At 35.5% G+C, this 19,325-nt stretch overlaps 1 protein-coding gene and 1 long non-coding RNA gene across 28 annotated transcripts; one reads left to right on the top strand and one right to left on the bottom strand.

Annotated features, from left to right (window-relative positions):
- LOC130729117 (serpin-ZX-like) lies at positions 1-2,751 on the top strand. Its single transcript, XM_057580748.1, has 4 exons — positions 1-109; positions 518-919; positions 1,030-1,845; positions 2,267-2,751. Exons 2-4 carry the CDS (start codon positions 536-538, stop codon positions 2,390-2,392), a joined length of 1,326 nt encoding a protein of 441 aa, XP_057436731.1. The 5' UTR covers positions 1-109; positions 518-535; the 3' UTR covers positions 2,393-2,751.
- A 4,669-nt stretch (positions 2,752-7,420) lies between these two features.
- LOC130729118 (uncharacterized) lies at positions 7,421-16,173 on the bottom strand. Of its 27 annotated transcripts, XR_009015882.1 has the most exons (12): positions 14,936-16,168; positions 13,472-14,820; positions 12,101-12,950; positions 11,895-12,004; positions 11,579-11,698; positions 9,947-10,061; positions 9,612-9,809; positions 9,357-9,496; positions 8,735-9,132; positions 8,575-8,641; positions 8,033-8,091; positions 7,421-7,856 (listed from the first exon to the last, which is right to left on the bottom strand). It is a non-coding gene; the product is annotated as an uncharacterized LOC130729118 (long non-coding RNA). The 27 variants fall into 27 exon arrangements; XR_009015886.1 differs by having other exon boundaries at positions 11,579-12,950; positions 14,936-15,003; positions 15,827-16,171; XR_009015889.1 differs by having other exon boundaries at positions 11,579-12,950; positions 14,936-15,003; positions 15,896-16,171.
- Positions 16,174-19,325: the final 3,152 nt, after the last annotated feature.

Below are 19,325 nucleotides of genomic sequence, written 5' to 3'. Positions count from 1 at the left end.
CTAGATTTGTTTTTTATTTTGATTTTGTTAAATATATAAAGTTGGTTCACGCGTGAGTTTCGTGCGTCGTCTCTTTGTCTCTCTGCTGCTCTAGCCGTTCCCTTTTCAGGTTCTCCCCTCATCTTTACTCGATGTTGAATCACTGCACTGTGCGTTTTTCATTTGATTACCCTAATTACGTGTTTCTTTTTCGTGAAACTGTTTTTCGTTATTTCCCTAATTATTTCCGAAGGTGTGAGATGTATGTATGTGTGTGTGTGTCAGTATGTGTGTTATCACTGTTATGTGTGTTAGTGTGTATGTGTTATGTGTGTATGTGTGTATTTCTTCGTTCAGATTAGGTACTGATTATTGTTGATCATGTTGATGGTTGCTGAGTTTAAATTTGGTAGTTTGATTGCTGATGGTTTAGTTGTTCAAGACTTCAAGGCACTTGCTGTTCACGATATTACTATTACTATTATTATTGTTATTATTATTATGCAATTTTGAATCACTGACTTGACTTATTGTTTAGGAGTTAGAGCAAACAAAAATGGATCTCCGAAAATCAAAATCAATGAGATGCCAAACAGACGTTGCTCTCAGCATCACGAAGAAATTATTCTCAAAACAAGAATATCAGGACAAGAACCTCATCTTTTCACCCTTCTCTCTCCACCTTGTTCTTAGCGTCATGGCTGCTGGTTCCAATGGCTCCACACTCGACCAGCTTCTTTCCTTCCTCCGATCTAACTCCACCAATCATCTCAACACTTTCTTCTCTCAACTTCTCTCCGTTGTGCTCTCCGATTCCGATGTCGTTGCTTTTGTCAATGGAATGTGGACTGATAAGTCGTTTTCCCTTACCCATTCTTTTAAACAACTTGTGGCTACTCATTACAAGTCCACTCTGGATTCAGTTGATTTTCAGACCAAGGTACCTACTATCACTTTTGCAGGAACATATCCTTCTATCTTATGAAAAAACAAGATTAATTAATTTTGATTTTGATTTTGATTTTGATGTGCTTGGTTTTGGTTTTAAAGGGTGAGCAAGTGCGCCATGATGTGAATTTGTGGGTTGAAAAAGAGACCAAGGGCCTCATTACAGAGCTTCTTCCTTCCGGGACAGCAGACCAGTCAACCAGGCTCATCTTTGCAAATGCATTGTACTTCAAGGGGGCGTGGAAACACGAATTTGATGCTTCAAGAACCTTCCGTGATAAATTTTACCTCCTTAATGGCACCTCAGTCACGCTTCCCTTCATGAGAAGCAAGGAGAAGGAGCAGTTTAAGTATATTAGCGCTTTTGATGGTTTCAAAGTCCTCCGTCTTTCTTATAAACAAGGTAGAGATAAAAAGCGCAGATTCTCCATGTACATTTTCCTTCCAGATGCAAAAGATGGATTGCCAACTTTGATTGAAAAGTTGACTTCAGAATCTGGTTTCTTGAAAGGCAAGTTTCCTCGGAAAAAAGCACGAATAGGTCTCTTTAGGATTCCAAAATTTAAGCTTTCTTTTGAACTTGAAGCTTCTCATGTGCTGAAGGAGCTGGGAGTGGTTTCTCCTTTCTCTTCATGTGATGCGGATTTTACAAAAATGGTGGAGGTGAACTCTCCTTTGGATAAATTATACGTGGACAGCATATTTCACACTGCTTTCATTGAGGTGAATGAAAAAGGCACTACAGCTGCAGCGGCCACTGCTATGGTTGGGGCCCTGAGATGTCGGCCTTCGATTCCGGCTGGTATAGACTTCAAAGCTGAGCACCCTTTCCTCTTCTTGGTCAGAGAAGATTTTACTGGAACAATCCTCTTTGTTGGGCAGGTGCTCAATCCTCTTGATGGAGCAGCAGCCACCGAGGTTAGCAATTTCAATATCTGATTGTATTTTGTGATTAGAGCTGTTCTTGTTGTCCTATTGGTGCCAAGTGCCAACCACATGGAGAAAGTTACAATTCTTTTCACATGGGATGTGCATCATATAATGGACCAGGTCCTTATTGGCACAGTATTTACTATTTATTACTTTAATTTTCTGCAATTCTGCCTTGTGATGTTTGTATGTGAATCAGTGGAACACAATCAAGTTTATCATTTCCGCTAAAAGAACCGAAGAATATGCCTTACATAATTGCCTTCTTTAAGTGAGATTGAATATAAAACTTTGGTCATCTATACCTATTGTGTTGCTCTGTTATTGTATTGTCAATGTACTGCAAGTATAATTCTCATTCACTATGTTTTTGACATTTTTGTTACTCTAATACATCCAATGTTTGCAGGAGGAGAGTGAGAAAGAGTCTACTGATTATGATTTTAGTGATTATACTAGATTTGATTCGGATCTTCAATCGGAGGATGAAGATGAAGGTGATGACGATGATGATAAGCTTGAGGCTCCACCATAGAGGAAGAGGTCAAGTAAAGTAAAGAATGAGGAGGAGGAAGAATTTTAGCAAGGCTTTTCAACTAGGTTAAAGCTTATTTTTTATTGGTGGGTTGAATGAAACCTGCGTTCTGAAATTTTAATTTTATATTTGAAGTAGTTTGTAGGTTGGTATATCTTATGCTTATGCATTGTTACTATTTCTGATGCCCTTAAATTGTTGGCGGATTAGATTTTTTTATTGGCTCTTTTATTGCAATTACATGTTACTGGTGCTTCATGTCTATTGGACTTGTCGTTTGTGAATGTTGGTGAATTTCCCCGTTCTTCATGTATGCATGAATGGGAAACTATTTATTTATTACTCCATTTGGGATAGGATATGATATGTGAACATGATAGTAACATGATATGATAAGAGCATGATAGACTCTTATCCTATCATGTGTTTGGGGTGCACATGATAAGGACATGATACGATAAAGAAAAATGTATCAAATTTATATTTGAATAAAAAATACATTTAAAAATTGATCATTCTATTAAATTTAATTTTTTTATACATTTTCATGAATGAGTATATTTTAAAATAACTAAAATTAATTTAAATTTTATTAATTAGCCGATTTTATTGTTTTGAAGATAGCCTATATTTTAAATAAAATTATGCAATTAACCAATTGGTTTTCACTTAGTTGTGACACGTGATAATTAACAGTAAAAGTATACTTCTTTTTTTGTTACATACGGAAGATTAAACAAAACTAAAGAAGAACATCCTGACACAGCAGGGGAACAATATCTGCAGGTGAAATTTTCCAAACCTTCCACTGACAACACACTCTGGTAGCGAATTTAGCCAAAGCATCCGCAACCATATTCCGTTCCCGAGGTATATGGTGAACTGTTACTTGCCAATCACGACGAAGGAACTCACGAATTCTCTGAATGTCATCACGCTGCCAATATTGGTCCACTGGCTCCGAACACATACCACGTCGACAAGCTCCATGCAATCCGAGCAACAAACCAGTTTGCGATACCCGAGTTCCCAAACCAGTTTTAGTCATTCATAAAAAGCACGTAACTCTGCTGTCAATACATCACCATATCCCCAAAACCCGGCAAATCCGGTCACCCATCGACCATCCTTTTCCCTCAACACACCACCACCACCGATCACTTGCAAACCTTGAACCATACTACTGTCGGTACACAATTTCACAGAATCAACATTTAGCCCATCATTCTCTTGCAAGTCATTAACCGTGGCCACAAAATAAAAGTTAACTAAATTAAGAATATTATTATTTCAAAATTATTTATATTTAAATTAAAAATTATTATATAAGTAGATAAATAATCTTAAATAATAGGAGATGAAAATAGAAAATTAGTCTATTACTATTTAAAAAAATATTTGTAACCAATTGGTTTTCACTTAATTGTGACACGTGATAAATAATAAAAATTAACTAAATTAAAAATAATATTATTTCAAAAGTAATTTATATTTAAATTATTATATAAGTAGATAAATAATTTCTAAATAATAAAGATGAAAATATTAAATTAGTCTATTACTATTAATAAATCAATATTTGCAAGTGAGTAGTCTATTTCACTATTTATGAATAATAATTTTGTATTTTATTTTAGTTAAATTAATATTTTTATATTTATTAATTAATGTTATTATAAATTATAAATTATATAATGAGAAAATAAATTAATTTGGAGTTAATATACTGAAAGAAAATATATAACTGATATCCTATCATGTTCTATCTTATCTCCCCTCTCAGGATAACTTTTACACATGATGAACAAGATAGGATATGAGATAGGATAGTGTTATCCTATCCTGCTGGTGCAAGAAACAACAAATAACAACATGATGTGATTACTATCCTGTCATATCTTATCATATTCTGACGACCAAACGAGCATTGCCAGTGTTTTGAACATCTTGTGCCGAAGGACCCAGAAGGGATAACAAAGACAAATTTATGATGAAACCTTTGGGAGCCATTTCTCTTCTCTCCACTCTCACTACCAAAGCAAGTTTCACTACTCACTTGCTTGCTCTCAAATACCAAAATTGGTACTACTTAAACGCAAAAATTTGATGAGTTATATTTTCTATAAGGGTGTTAGATTTAATACCCCAACAAGTTTTAACACCCCACTCAATTTTTCCAAATCCCAAAAAGTACCCCTCATTCCCAAATAATCCCATCATCATTTCCCACCCGAAGGCTGCACCTCCTGTCCACCGGGCCACCAGATGATATGGAGTAATTCTGGTAACGAGCCAGCCAATACTAGGCCCAAGCTTACCGCTAAGAAGCCCAAACACTAGGGAGACTTTTTTTTTTTACAAGAGGAAAATATCCTGGAAGAGTAATCTGATTGCACTTATCTTCCTATAAGTGTTACTACTGCTCAGCAGCCTTGAATGAAATAAATTTTTGTCTTCTTCCTTGCAATTTTCTTCTCTTATGTCGTTCTTTTCCAGGGTAAGAGCTTAGCCCCTTACTTCGTTCAGAGGGTATTTAATTTAAATTTGATGATATTGGTGTTTCCTAGGGATGACAATTAAAATCGCACCTGCAGGTATCCGCCCGAACCCGACCCAATTTGGTGGGTAAAACCCGAACCCAATCTTTTCGGGTTTGAGTTTGGTATTAATTAAACGTGCACCCGAACCCGATCAAACCCGCCTGATACATATAAAACTACAAAAATGTCGTTGTATACGTACATATAGTAATGAAGTTATGGTCATAGGTATTGTTTTGTATCCATTATCTATAGACAAAATGATCTTTTTATTAAATGATTTATCTTACAAATGTTTATGCACAACTTTGGTCTTAATATATATGTAGAATTTTGTTTATACTAAATCATATGAGTTTCCATGGTAAAAAAGAAGCGGGTTCAGGTATGAGTTTACCCGACGGGATTGGGTTCAAAGGGTGAAACTGGTAGAGAGATGATTAGTATGCCAATTTTACTAAATAAGGCCCATTTAGTTTAGCTTATGCATTTTACTATTTTATTATGTTTTATTTTATTTTAATGGTAGAACGTTCCATTATTATTATTAGGCCCATTTGTGAGGCTCATCTGAAGTCTAGGTCTAGAATTACTAATATATATTTGTACTTCCCCTCCAATAATGATGAATGAATAATGAATTGAAAATTCCTAACCCTAGTCTCTTTCTCTCAACCCTTTTCTCTCTATTCTTCCCTCTTTTTCTCTTGTTCAGGGCTGAAACTCTTTGGTAGGGATTAGCTTCTTACCAGAAATCTGAGCCCGAGCCTGACCCGTTGTTATCTCAAGTGTTTCCCTCTTTGCCAGTGATTCCATCGTTTCGGGTTCTTAATCCAACTCACTTATTCCAGGTTTTAAAACACATAACACAAAGCTTCTTTATAAATCTAGGATTTGAATCTCGGAACACTAAATTCAATCCGGGATTTCATTTTTTTGAAAGAATTTATGTAACCGGAAACGTGTTTTGAGTTTCAAATCTCACATTGTTAAGAAAAACAATGTGTTCTGAGTTTAAAAATTCTGGTAAACAACTCCACCTAGAGCATACGCAATTTCTATTTTAAAGTGTGGTGCCAAAACCTTTTGTTGGGGCCCAAATCTTTTTTCTTACTTTATGGGAAAACATTAGGCTGCCAAATCTAACACACCCTTTCTATAATTAGATACCGGATATAAAAAACGTTCAAAAAAATAAGATACCGGATATAATACAAAAATATTTAAAGTTTAATTTAATTATATACTGCTCATGTCATGCCTCTGCCCCCGATGGGTGAACTGGGGGATTTTCGTTTTTTATTATTCGTGTGTTGAAGACTCAATGAATCTCTGGGAGAGACTATTTGGCACAATGGAGAAAGCATGATAATAAAAAAAGAGGGAGGGATTTTTTAATTATCCCTCCATAGAAATCAATACTTCCTTCTTTCCTTCTCTTATCTCCATTTCCGTTGCCATAAAAAAATTTCAAGCCAAACTCTGGAAAATAAAAAATAAAAAAAGAAAGATTTTTCATTTATGTGAAACAACAAGCAATCTGGGTAAGAAAATGCTATCACAGGAAAATGAGCTCTTGCCCTCAACCACATGGAAGTTCAGATCAAGCGAGCTCACGAAATACATTGGTGACGATAAACCGATTATTAACTTTAATAGATATAAAATAGATGTATTTTGCATTGCTTCACTTTTTTAATAGAGGAGGGATATATTAACTCCAGGAGTCAATTAAAAAACCTACTCTCACTCTTAACCGTTGGATTATATTAAAATAGAAGGGCTGATATTATAAGGTAATAAACTCCATGTGACCCCTCCTTGCCCTAGCCGCACACCCCATCTGAAAGTCCACATCCACTGCAAAGCGAAAGAGATGGCTCATGCTTGAATTTCAATTTGTTTAGATCTTAACCATGTCAATTTCAAATTGTTATAATTTATATAATAGAAAACTTGTGACATTTGTATTTTTAATGGAACCTTTGTATGACATTTGTGAATTGTAACACTGTTACAAGATTTGGCTTGTTGGATACAAATAGAATTAAACCTGCACTTGTGGTCGTTGGATACCAATAGAATCACTGAGATGATGAAAAAGTACAGTGAGAGGATGAGAGGCGCTGAAGCTTGGTGCCGTGGAAGAGAAAAACGATTAACGTGAGGAACTGATGGAGGAAATGCACAAATGATACAATTGGAAATATAATTATAACACAACAATAATGTTACAATTGGAAATGCACAAATGATAAAATGATAAGTCAAGAGATATTTTAATCTAGAACCAAACATAACTAAACTATTTATAATTAGTAACACAAATAACATGATATTTTTTGAGAAAAAGTTTGATGCACTAATGGTGTGATTTTTTTTACACTGTTAACCAATTAGATTTCTTAAATATGAGAAAGATAGATTTTTAATTTAATTAAATTGACTAACATGACAAATTTTTGAAATCTAAACTTTACACTGTCGGTACATCAAAATTAAACTATTTTTTTTATCAATCATCATACATAAAAAAAAACAATATTTTATTTTTTGCTGATTGATAAAAAATTGTCTCGTATGAATAGTGTGCGGGGCCCTTCCAAAAAGCAATATTTTATTTTTTGCTGCCACCACTAAAAATATTGTATGAAAACCTCGTTGCATAAAGCATGTTCTTAACTTTCAAAAGGAAACTACCGATTGATGTTAGTACAATGAATTGATCAAGTCCTGCACCTTTCCCCATAATGCATCCGAATCTAAGATTAAAAAGTCATGTCGAGCCTCAATTCTAAGAAGAAGAACTCTGGTCTCATGTTCTGCTATCACCCATTGTTTCATGTGCCCATCTCCAATTCCTCTAGAAACAGCCAGAGATCCTTGGATCCTCCAAACGCCATGACATAATCCACATAGCCATCCTACAAAGGAAATTTCAAATTAAGAATTTAAGAGATTCAGAGAGACTTGAGAGAATCAAAGTAGTCATCAGCAACCAGAAAATAAAAATGAGAAGTAATGTATGTAAGGAATAATAGATGTCATGTAAGGACAAAATTCTAGCTAAAATGAAGCAAAAAACTTCAATATGTAATACCACCACTTATAACTTTTGGAATTTGATAATAGACACCATTAATCATTCTTGAGCAAGAACTGCAACCAAAGAGAAGAAGAGAGTCAATAAAAAAACGTCAAGTTAAACTAAAATTAACAAATTGGGGAGATGAGAAATGGGAGAACAGCATCTCTTTCATTCATAACTTTGCATTCAAATGAATGATTTCAGATATAAGAGAATGAATAAATTTCCTTTATCCATAACTGCACATCATTAAAGCAATCAAGAAAATTGGCAGCCCTTGAGGAAGACTTCTGAATTGAGAAAATTGGCAGAGCCCAAGGAGCATAAAAACAGAGCCAAAAAACAAAAATTTATAAAAAGAAAGTCAAAAGATAAAAGTAACATTAATTAGATATATAAAAGAAAGGGGTTTTCCATGGATATAGTTGGAGATAGCTGAATTTGGTCCACCAAACCCAAATGAATTTGAGAAAGCTGCAGAAAGTACACTAAAGATCAGAAACATTGGTTTTTACATTGTTACCACAATTTTCACAAATAGATATGGTACACACCAACATTAACTTCAGGCTGCTTCTTGACGTTAGAGACTGTGTCAATTGTAACATCATCCGTCAAGTTCTGAGGAAAAATGAGTAAATTAAGCTATAAAAGGGAATCAACAAAATAGAACATATTTGATTAATAGGATGAGTTTCAGGCTGAGGAAAGTACATCTTGATTAATAGTTTGATGCAACCACCCAGTTGTTATTTCCTAGCTTACAAACCACCAGAAGCCTCAAGACCATGACCAATCATTGACTGAAGCCAGGATGTAATCACAAGATTAAAGGTCAAAAAGAGGATGCTATTCTGAAATATTTAAAAAAGTAACAAATTTCTTAACTTAGTGGCATTCATTTTCGATTATGATGTGTCCATACAAACTTGTTTGATTGCATTAACCTCAGCCAAGTCACCTGCTAGTGTTGAAGTGGCATGAGCATTGATATAGGTCACCTGAACAAAGCAGGATTCATCAGCTTTTACATGAACATGAGAATCTGAACTTGTTTTAGAGGAATGTGCCAATTTTGATCCTGGTTGCTTGCTATTACTTCCTCTCAGTTCCTATTTATAAGTTACACGTAACTAATTCGCACACATTTGATAGTCTTAAATAAGAAAATGATGTTAATTTTTTTAAACTACCTCCTATGAAAAAACTAACAAAATTTAGTGATAAGCGTTATATGTAAAAGGGTAAACTTAGGAAAAAGTATTTAATGTCACATTGATATTTTAAAGTGACTTATACTAAGAGACTGAAAAACTTTTAGATTTTTATTTCTTACCTCTACAGGAGAAACCCCAACTTCAGTCCATCAGACCTTGGATTTGTCATGTGACCAGCATCACACGTTATGGCACCCTCCATATATTTTGCAATTATTTTGGCTCTCCTTTTTGTTGCACTCTCCAAGCTCTCCATTACCTGTTCTCAGTGATAGAAAATCAAAAGTCGTTAGGCTTTGGAATTTCATTAGGTAAATGAAAGATATATATAATACTTAGATATACTAAAGAAAATTTTGGGTTTGAGGTTCTACCAGCGCACCAGAGCCTTCATCCAGGACAAAACCATGGTCTTGAAGCCTTCTTGAGGTCTTCATTCCTCTGAGACAAAGCCCTGCAAGCAATAAAGCCTCCAACACTAATAATTGAAGCTTCAGCCCCACCAACCACCATAACATCTGCTTCCCCTCTTCTGGTATGATTAGCAGCTGCATAAAAGCAGTAATTTGCTGCTACAGAAGTTGCGGAAATGGAGTAATTGGGACCCATTAGGCCAGTGTCTATGACCAACAAAGCAGAACCTATAATATGTGAAAATTTAAATTTAAAGATTATGTATTTCTCAAAATCTAATTTATCTGCCAAGTACCTTTGATACTACTTCGAAATTAACCACAGAGCATGCATAATAAACATGACCAATACTGTTTGCAGGTAAATCTCTTGATTCCAGAGTATCCTCTTTTGACCATGCATCCTTTAATCTACTCGAGAAAGACAAAATTAAAAGAACACCATGCATCCTTCAATATTATTGTTAAAACTATTGTAGCAACATAGAGAGGAAAAAATCAGTAGGTCAAAGCATATGACATAAAGATTAATAAAACAAAGAAGAAAATCCTCAAGATCATGAAATATACAGCTAGCAGTAACATCAACGTCTAAATTAAATACATAAGCACATAAAGATAATAACATTCTTTCATCAATCATGTAGCTAGACAGTTACTGCCATCAACATTAAACCTGCCTAAAACATATGTAACCTTTTTGCTTGAACCAAATTTATACACCTAGCGTTTTATGTACAGGGAAGAGCTTCTATAAATGACTCCCTTCTACATACTATCACTTTTGACTGGTGTTTAAGGGGCTCCTACTTATTCATTTTCCTTCGCTGATTGCAAATAATCCATCGTGACTTCACCCTTCTGAACCATATAGACAAAGTGAAGTTTGACACACAAAAACTTAACATGCCAGTGTATCTCTTAAATTTTTTGTAATCTTAAACACATAATTCATATCATGTCACAAAGGCAAAGAAAAGACTAAAGGTAATCTACTGAACATAGAGGGTGAGAATTGTTATTAGGCAAAAGTTTATGAGACACATGTGATCCAGAAAAGCAAGTCACTCGAATGGATGGCCAAAATGAGGACCAATGGGTTGGTTTACCAGCTTGAATGTAGAAAATAAATTTGAGATAAATATGTAAGCATGACTCCTTGCTCTCACATGAACATGTCCGAACCTCCTAAGTCTCCTTTAGCTAATTTCTCAGTTAATTTATGAGACACATGATGAAACTGAAATATTATCATACTTATATCATTCCAAAGGGTTTCATCCTTATATACATATTGCACAAAGATTCAACTCCAACTCTATTTCTTCGTGGCAATGTCTCTTAAAGATTTAGCCTTCATAACATTTTGTTATCCAATACACTTTCAAGCTTATGATTTGTCCTCTTTTGACCCTAACATAGTCAGGTAAAAATACACCAAATTATTCACTTACAAAGATAAGAAAACCATTACACCATAAAAGATACCATCACAAGGATTTGTCCTCGAAGATTTTAGTGTTCCGTTCCAACTATAGGCTTCAAGTATAGCACCCTACACACCATCAAAGGGCTTTGGTTCTTCGCTAATTTAATTAATATCACTACTAAATTTAAATTATAGCAGACATTCATGTTGTGAAATAATTAAATAATGGCATAAGCTAATAAGTTTGGGGTAAATTTCAAGCTAACATCTTCGAATCCAATAAAAAACAGGATTAGAAAAAGCAAGGAAGGAGAAAATTTATAAAGAAAACAAATGAGCCACAAAAAAAGCTCAACAACCAAATCTATAAACTATCAGATTATCATAACATAGATCATCATAAACAATCAAAACAGACAAAAGAAAAGGGGGAAAAAACTAAACTTGAAGAAAAGGGTATACTAATAAGGAGCTTAAAAGTCAAGGAAAGCTTGTCCACCATTTATTTGTTCTTCAATTTAGCAGGGATGCCATGTTTCTTGCACACAGCTTGTAGTCTCTTCCTCCTCATGGCATAGAAGTCCTCTTCTATCAATTTTTGAATGAAACAAACACCAACCTTGTGCATATATTTAAAAATGATTTCAAATGATTGGAAAAAGTGTGCAATAGCAACTGTATATGAAGGATTGGGGGTTGGTTTCGCCTTCAAAGTCCATCTTTGTTTAATTGTTATAAGTTGTAATAAGAAAAAACTATGAGTTGTGACAATGAAATGAGGAAGTAATCAAATATATGACAAGAATAGTATTTACCTGGCCCTGTAGAATCAAAGAAGTTGCTGCCCTTATTCAAAATCTTCCTAGAAACATTACTCATTGCAACACACACAAGCATCCCCTATTTATACAGCAGATTATAGCTACTGAAACAGACACAGACAATTCAGCCATTTCTATAACTCAAAACAATGAATTCAAAAACAGGATCAACTCCAGTTTTAGGAACTTCTACGACTCACAATGCACACACCAACAGAGCAAAGACCAACGAACGCTGAGTTGATGGCAATGGATAGGAAAAGCTGAGTTGTGTTGGATGAAATACACGCGACATGACCAAGAGGAAGTGGGTCTAGTGTTGGGTAACTCACATGTGCAGTATGGAGCCCATTACATGAATGCAAAAAAATAAAATAAATCAGGAAAAAGGAGGCTGGTAAGAAGATGGACGGTTGAGATTGAGAATTGAAATCAAATGGCCAAATTCAGTTTCTTAGCCCTTGGATTAGAAAGTGAAATCAATGGCCAGGATTTGAGGTCTCTTAGGAATAGTAACATGAGGTTCTGCCTTAAGTAATAGTAGAGTAGATAGATAGATATTGAGAGTCAACAACTTATATTCATCATATCATTTCACATTAACAGCTTCTGAAGACAAAAATAAATAGAGCCCCATTTCAGGTCAAACAAAACTCTAATAGTCCTAAACCACAAAAACAAAAGAAGCACCACCTCCCCTTGAATTTTCTGCATAATGGTGGTTAACATTTTCACAACCATTATTAATGCTTCCATAACTAACCATTAAGCTATTGCTATTATTATACTCATGATCAAACCCACTTGACATGTGCCTCTGGTTATAAGTACCCATTTATTCTTGCTTGATCTCCTTGTTGGAATGGAAGCTCCCATCAGAGGAACTGCAACTTCCTTCACTTCCAAACATTAGCAAGCTCTCTCTCACAGGGTTGTAGTAGTATCGCATATTGGACTCTTGGAAAAATTATACTCATGATCACTTGGTGTTCCAGTAATTCTTGATATCATTGTCTGTCCTGCCTGGCAACTGAGCATATAATTGACCACCTGCAAATCAATGTTATTGAAGCTTATAAAGTTAACTTTCCACTCATGGACAAACAAAACTTAGGCCTCAATTAGACATAAATAATAACATGCTCTGAAACTTGTTTGAAAATCACAGTGAACACATACAAAATCATGGTGGACTACAGAAGTAAAAGCTAAAAGAAAATAAGAAATTGCTTCTGTGATTCGGACTGTCTCTTTATTTGCCATGATTTTAGGTTCACCGTGTTTTTGAACCAGTTTCCAAGGCTACACATGCCCTAAGTGGATGGTGGCGTGTTGGATCTAAACTTGGCATGCATGTGGAAAGTGATGTCCCAGTGTAGGCAGATTCTAAATACCAATCATGTTTTCTTTCTAGTTATTGCATTTTTTCTCTTTCAGATAATTGGTAGATAGAGACTTTGAGTGTCTTTGGAGCATGAAAATGATGAAGCATAAAGTGGGGAAAAGATCATTAGTTTCATGGTAAGAAATGCTGAAAACTAATGCTTATGGTTGCATTTAAAGTGTTGTACCTGCTTCCTATGTTAACATAGGGGCTGCAAATGATTCTGGCTTCCTCATCTGTGAAATCTCCATGCTTGATGTTGGGCCTGAGATACTTAAGCCATCTCAATGTACCCCCAAAGTTTCTTCAAAATAATATGCAGATAATTTCTGAAAAAAATACTAAAGAGAATAAAATCTGAAATGAAGGTTCTATGTGTGAATAGAATGCAATTCTCGTTTTCGCAGGAGCCTGGTTCTAAAAACATATCTAAGACTAAAAATTAAGATTAAAGCAAAACAACTAAAGGTAGTATCTCAAGCTTATATGGAATCAAAGCATTCAATCTATACATATGGGAAATCCTTGGAAATTTTGAAAACAACTCGGGCAGGCATGCACACATCATGTTTTAGATTTCAGAAAACAAAAGGATGCTAACAAAACAACTAAATTCACTGTAGAGGCAATTTTCTAGAATAAGCACAAAATGGAAACAGGCATAAATTAAGAAGATATATCATAAATGCGTGTTAAGTTTCACCAACTGACACTCGATAACTGTTTCTGAATTATTAAAAATACAAACAGAAAATGAAAATACTGATAATCTGCAATCCCAGAATTTGTAAGGGCAATCTGGACTTATTAGATGACAAAAAATAGTGGTCACTGTTCACACCAACTCTAACTATTCAAATCAAGCTTCGAGTATTTTAAGTATAGCATTGATAGGAAGAAGTGTATGTACCATAAAACGGTTTTGGACCGGCAGTGCAATATAAAAATAGGATATTCAGTAATTGAGTTTTTTAGGAAAATGGCTTGAATGTTGCAGCATGAAGCTGCTCTGTAACAAAGGCTGCATAGGTTACATTTCAAGATTGACCAATTTTGAAGCTACATTCCGTTTCTAATGGAGCAAAAGACACACGGAGTCCTAGTCTCCTAGAGGGAATTTCATGTGAAATGAAATATATGTGGCAGGTTCACATTGGAGATGCATTGAATCATAGATTGATTCTACCACAATGATCGAGCACAACAGAGTTGGCTGATAAGGAACATAAGAAAATGAGAAAGGAACAAAAGGTATCAAATGAAAGCTTCTCCATTCAGAAAGTAAAGTAATTAATTAGGAGAAATTGGTGGCAGGACAAGCATAGGCCTGAAGAAACATTGTCGAAATTGGTATTATCATAGAAGATATTGCAAAAGAGTCACAGTTCATGTGAAGTGAAAATGACTCGCAACCTTCCATGTTTATCCTTGGTTTCCTTCGTTCTCCTTAACATCAATGTCTTCAAAATGCCCTTGACCAATTTCAGGGCTCTTGGATCATTCATCTCATAAGGCCTTTGAACCAGATTGTGCCACCTACACAGAAGAAAAATACAAATGTATCAGCGATACAACTATCAAAGTAAGCACTGATTCTTCAAACTAAAGATATTTCATTTTAAAACAGATCAATTTTTTTTTTGCGCCATACATTGCCCAGCTGCACCAAGGTTCAGGCCCCAAGAAATGCAAGAGCCTGAAAAGGTTTTCTAAACTATTCTGCAACACAGAACAGTGTGAATGAATGTGAGAATTGGGTGAATGTGAATGGTGTGATGTGAATGAAAATTATATTATTGAGAAATAGTTTCTAATATTCTTTACATGTTTAATACAACATACTAAAATAGTTCACACTTATATGTATCATGTAAAACTCTACTCAGTAGAGACACAAAGATGATGATCTTAACAATAACATAAGAGACTTAAAAGAAGTAATTTTTTATTGTTCTAATCCACAAAATTGAATGCTACTCTAAAATGGTAAATGTCTGGTACACAAGCGAAATCCTTCACTAATCACATCCAAAAGTCAGCTATCTTCCCTAGTTCTAGTCTGAAGCTATTTTTGCAAAAGTGAGATACAGCCCTCAGTAAGTTTAAAATAACTCGTAATGTATGTAGGGATTGCTTCAGCTCAAGCTTTATATAAATTGTTCTTAAATTGTTAAATTGGAAATTGAAAAAATGAAAAATTGGGGGTATAATGAACTCGGACACAAATTCAGTGTGGGTACAATTAATAATGCTAGCTGAGATTCTAAGTATGATATAGCGCAGTAGTTCTGGCAAGGCTAACAAAGTAGGATAAAAGACAAAAAAACAAATTGTGGGTATATGATTATGAGTCAGATAGAATCTACACATCTAGAAATCTAGAAAACAAAGAAAATTGAACAGATTACACATAGTTACAGAGTATTATCAGCAAAATTAACAGCAAAATATTGTAGACTACAGCCATAAGTCAGTAAAATTAGATGCTAGAAACTAGTAGACAAAATAGAATTGAAAATTGTAAGTAAAAGCATATCAGAACTTTGAATTTGGGAAACAATTCAGTGAAATCTAGGGACCGGAATCAGAGGGCCAGAAAAGGGACACAAACTCGTTAACATAAACTGGATAATCTGACCCAATTCCGTTCGCATGCAACCATAATATTTCATCAAAAAACAAAATAGAAACGGCCATAAACAAGGAGGCCCAAACTGTAAAACACCTAGATCTATTTCTTCTTTATCCCGACGAGTCGGGCATCAGGTTTCATGCTCTCTGGTGGGCAATAAAGCTGAGGGTGTTAGAAAAATAGGCTTGATCGTGATGGTAATCACTTTCCTTAAAGTATTTCAAGCACTCTCTGATTTCATCTTAGAGTTTGGATGCAAGAATACCCAGGATAATCAACTCGAAATGAAGGGAAGTGGATTTCTGGAAAACAGAGGATATGATTGTGTGTGTTTTGAACTCTGAATATGCACTGTATTTATAGACAAAAAACAGAACAATGTATAAGGTTGCGACCCTTCATATATTGTGTCTGTTACCAACAGATATATCTGTTCCCAACAGTCGCAATTTTCCAATTCAAAACGAGCAAAAACAAGCGGTCGTTACGGCAACCGCGTCGCCGTCGCCGCGTGCTAAAGTGCCTCAAGTGTCGTGCCGTCTACAAGCCGCCACTAGCGCCTCTACGCCCACGCCGGTGTCGACACCGGCGAGGGGTGGTGTGAATGGAACATGTGACATAAAAGCTTGGGACCACCAAATCATGCACATGTGGCACTATATCCTCACTTTGTCTCTTTGTTGAATGGTTGACATTTAATGGTATATAAATGCTTTGGAAATTTGCTCCACTTTCTATGTGGGACTTTCATTCCAATCCATTCAATGCAAGATCAACACACTTGTCATTTTGGAACACTATGTAATTATTACTCCTTGAGTAATTATTACAACAGAGGGTGAGTCCCATCATAGTTCTTCATCTCCTCCTTCAGCCTTAGGTAGATGTCTTCAATGCTCATTTTATCGGCATTCTGGAGTCGAGGATAAAGGGCTCGGAAAAAAAATTCTCCATCTACAGTGGTCTCATTACGCCTGCATGCTGTTATCACGACCATCTGTCCTCCATTCCGGTTGCGAGTCCGGGCATTGGCACAGAAACTTCCCGAGTAACAAGTGTTAAAAATAACTGTCAAAGTTGCTTGGGCCGGTACCTTTTCCAAGAGTCCATTCCAAAAGCTTACTATATTTAAAAAAAAAACTGAAATAAGTTAATTAAAACACACCAAAAATAAATTATTATACAATGTTCATAACAATTCACTTAGAGCATCTACATTTATTCTTACTTAATGTAAAAGGTTTAAATAAAACTTGCAATTTATATAAACTATGAAGTTGTTGGGTTTGAGTAAAAATTAATAAAATAATATAGATCATGTGACATTATTGAGAATTGTAAAAATAAAATATAATATAATTTAGTGAATGTCATGATTATAAATGTTCTTACGAGGTATAATATCACCCTTGGTGGGGACAATGGAAGCTGAAGGGGGGTCATGACGCCCACTTTTTCCATTGTTTGCATGGCCAGCTACGTATAAGAACATTTCTGAGCCTCTTGGTGCCGTGTCCAACATCTCTGTGATAGAATCCTGAATTCTTCTCCCGTTTGGACGCAGGAATGATCCTTTATCACATAAAATAAGTATTTCTTCGGATGGGATCTTGAACTTGCACTTTGCAATGCTAAACATCTTATGCACCTCCTCCATAATCTTCGGCAGTCTCCCTTCATTCACCGGATCACGTGGGTAAGACATGCCAATTATGATTGCTCGGGTTCTAACGCGAGGCACCACCTCATCCTTCTTTGCCCTTTCAATCCTTCTTCTGTTTCTGTTCCTGATTTTAACTTTAGCTGACATGGCCCGGCTCCTCAATGGCAACTGAATAAAATAATAAAATACATGTGTTTTAACTTTAGCTGACATGGCTCGGCTCATCAATGCATGGCAAGTTGGCAACTGAATAAAATAATAAAATACAAGAAAGCCAACTGCTTATTCTAACAATCACTAACAAACAAACTAACTATCTAAATTATAAGAAATCTGAATTACTTATTATCTCTAATAGGCCTCCCATAAACCTTTGGTTACGTTACAGTACGAATCCATTGCATTAACTATGAAGTGTATTTAAAATTTAACCTGTTCCATTAAGCCAGCGTCCTCAAGCTTCTTCCCATCTCTGCCATGAAAGCCTTGCAAAATCACTGCGATGTCACGAATCAATGACAAATTGTTTTCAGTTTTCCAAGTATCAAACGATGACATGATTTTGCTTCGCAAATTAAACTCACTCGTTGCTCAGTGAACAGACAGAGTATAAAATCAAATAAGTGTATTCAAAGAAAAAACAAAGTGCCTCCGATGAAAACTCTCACAGAAAATTAAATCGATGAAAAAAACGTTGCAGAACTGAATCGATCTAGAAGACGAAGCTAAGGGGAACTTACGATTGCTGATGTCCTCTGGCTCGACATCAAGCGGCAAGTCGCAGCTCTGAAACAGAGAGCTCTGAAACAGAGGATTGAGAATTAAGTTAGAATTGCAGAGTAAATCTAAGAGAGCTCTGAAACAGAGGATTGAGAATTAAGTGACGTTTTCAAACCTGCTTCATCAAGCCATTGCAGGTGTTTATCCCTGCGTCCTGAACCTTCTCCTCATCTCCGGCATGGATCACTGTGATGCAAATTCAAAGAAAATGAAATTGAAGAAAAAAAACACACGTACTAGAACAACAGAGATTTCACAATCCGATTACGTTTCTTGTGAATCGAATACAGAAAATGAAGCTAAGAAAACTGACGTTTGTCGACATCGTCGAGCGAGAGGTCCTCAAATCTGGAAAATCAAAAGGGAAATGGTTAAGGAAAACTCATCGGCAAGGTAGAATAGAAACTGTGAATGGAAGAAGAAACAGCAACAAGAAGAAGCTCGCTTACTTCAGCGTCGCAGCCATGGTGGCTATGGATGAAGTGAAGAAGAGAGCTCAGAGACGGAGATAATTGTGAATTTGAATTTGGAATGAGAGAGTGATGAAGAAGAAGAAAGGGGGTTTGTTTATATAGTGTGGGTCTGTGGGAAACAGGAGGGAGAAGGAGAAATCACAAATGAAATGAGCGCTCGTTTGTACCTCACGCTTCGCGTGTTCCCTCGCTTCGACGAGTTACTCAATTGTTCTGAGTCGGTGAGTCCTCACCACGAGTTGCTCAAATTCAAATTCATATCTATCTTTTATTTATCCTTCCATAAAATGCTACTGATTAGTAAATAATACTGCTTCCTGGAAGAGAAAAAAAGGAATTTCATTTAAGTAGCAAGCATAAAAGTTATGAACATTATTAATTATATGCATTTTATTGCCTTTGAAAACACATACTGAAATATAATGTGTTTAAAAGCATGCATAACCTTGTGAATTTTTTTTTGTTACAATGGAAGCAATAACCTTCTGAATAT

This window comes from Lotus japonicus, chromosome 1 (assembly GCF_012489685.1).
Source record: "Lotus japonicus ecotype B-129 chromosome 1, LjGifu_v1.2".
NCBI classification, from domain to species: domain Eukaryota; kingdom Viridiplantae; phylum Streptophyta; class Magnoliopsida; order Fabales; family Fabaceae; genus Lotus; species Lotus japonicus.
The sequence above is the reverse complement of the archived record's forward strand: the minus strand, read 5'-3'. Positions and strand labels throughout refer to the sequence as shown.

Bases quoted from the DNA above. Each gene is read 5' to 3' on its own strand.
- LOC130729117 (XM_057580748.1), top strand. From the start codon at position 536: ATGGATCTCCGAAAATCAAAATCAATGAGATGCCAAACAGACGTTGCT. The intron at 920-1,029 runs GTACCTACTATC...TTGGTTTTAAAG, and splicing joins CAGTTGATTTTCAGACCAAG to GGTGAGCAAGTGCGCCATGA. The intron at 1,846-2,266 runs GTTAGCAATTTC...CAATGTTTGCAG, and splicing joins ATGGAGCAGCAGCCACCGAG to GAGGAGAGTGAGAAAGAGTC.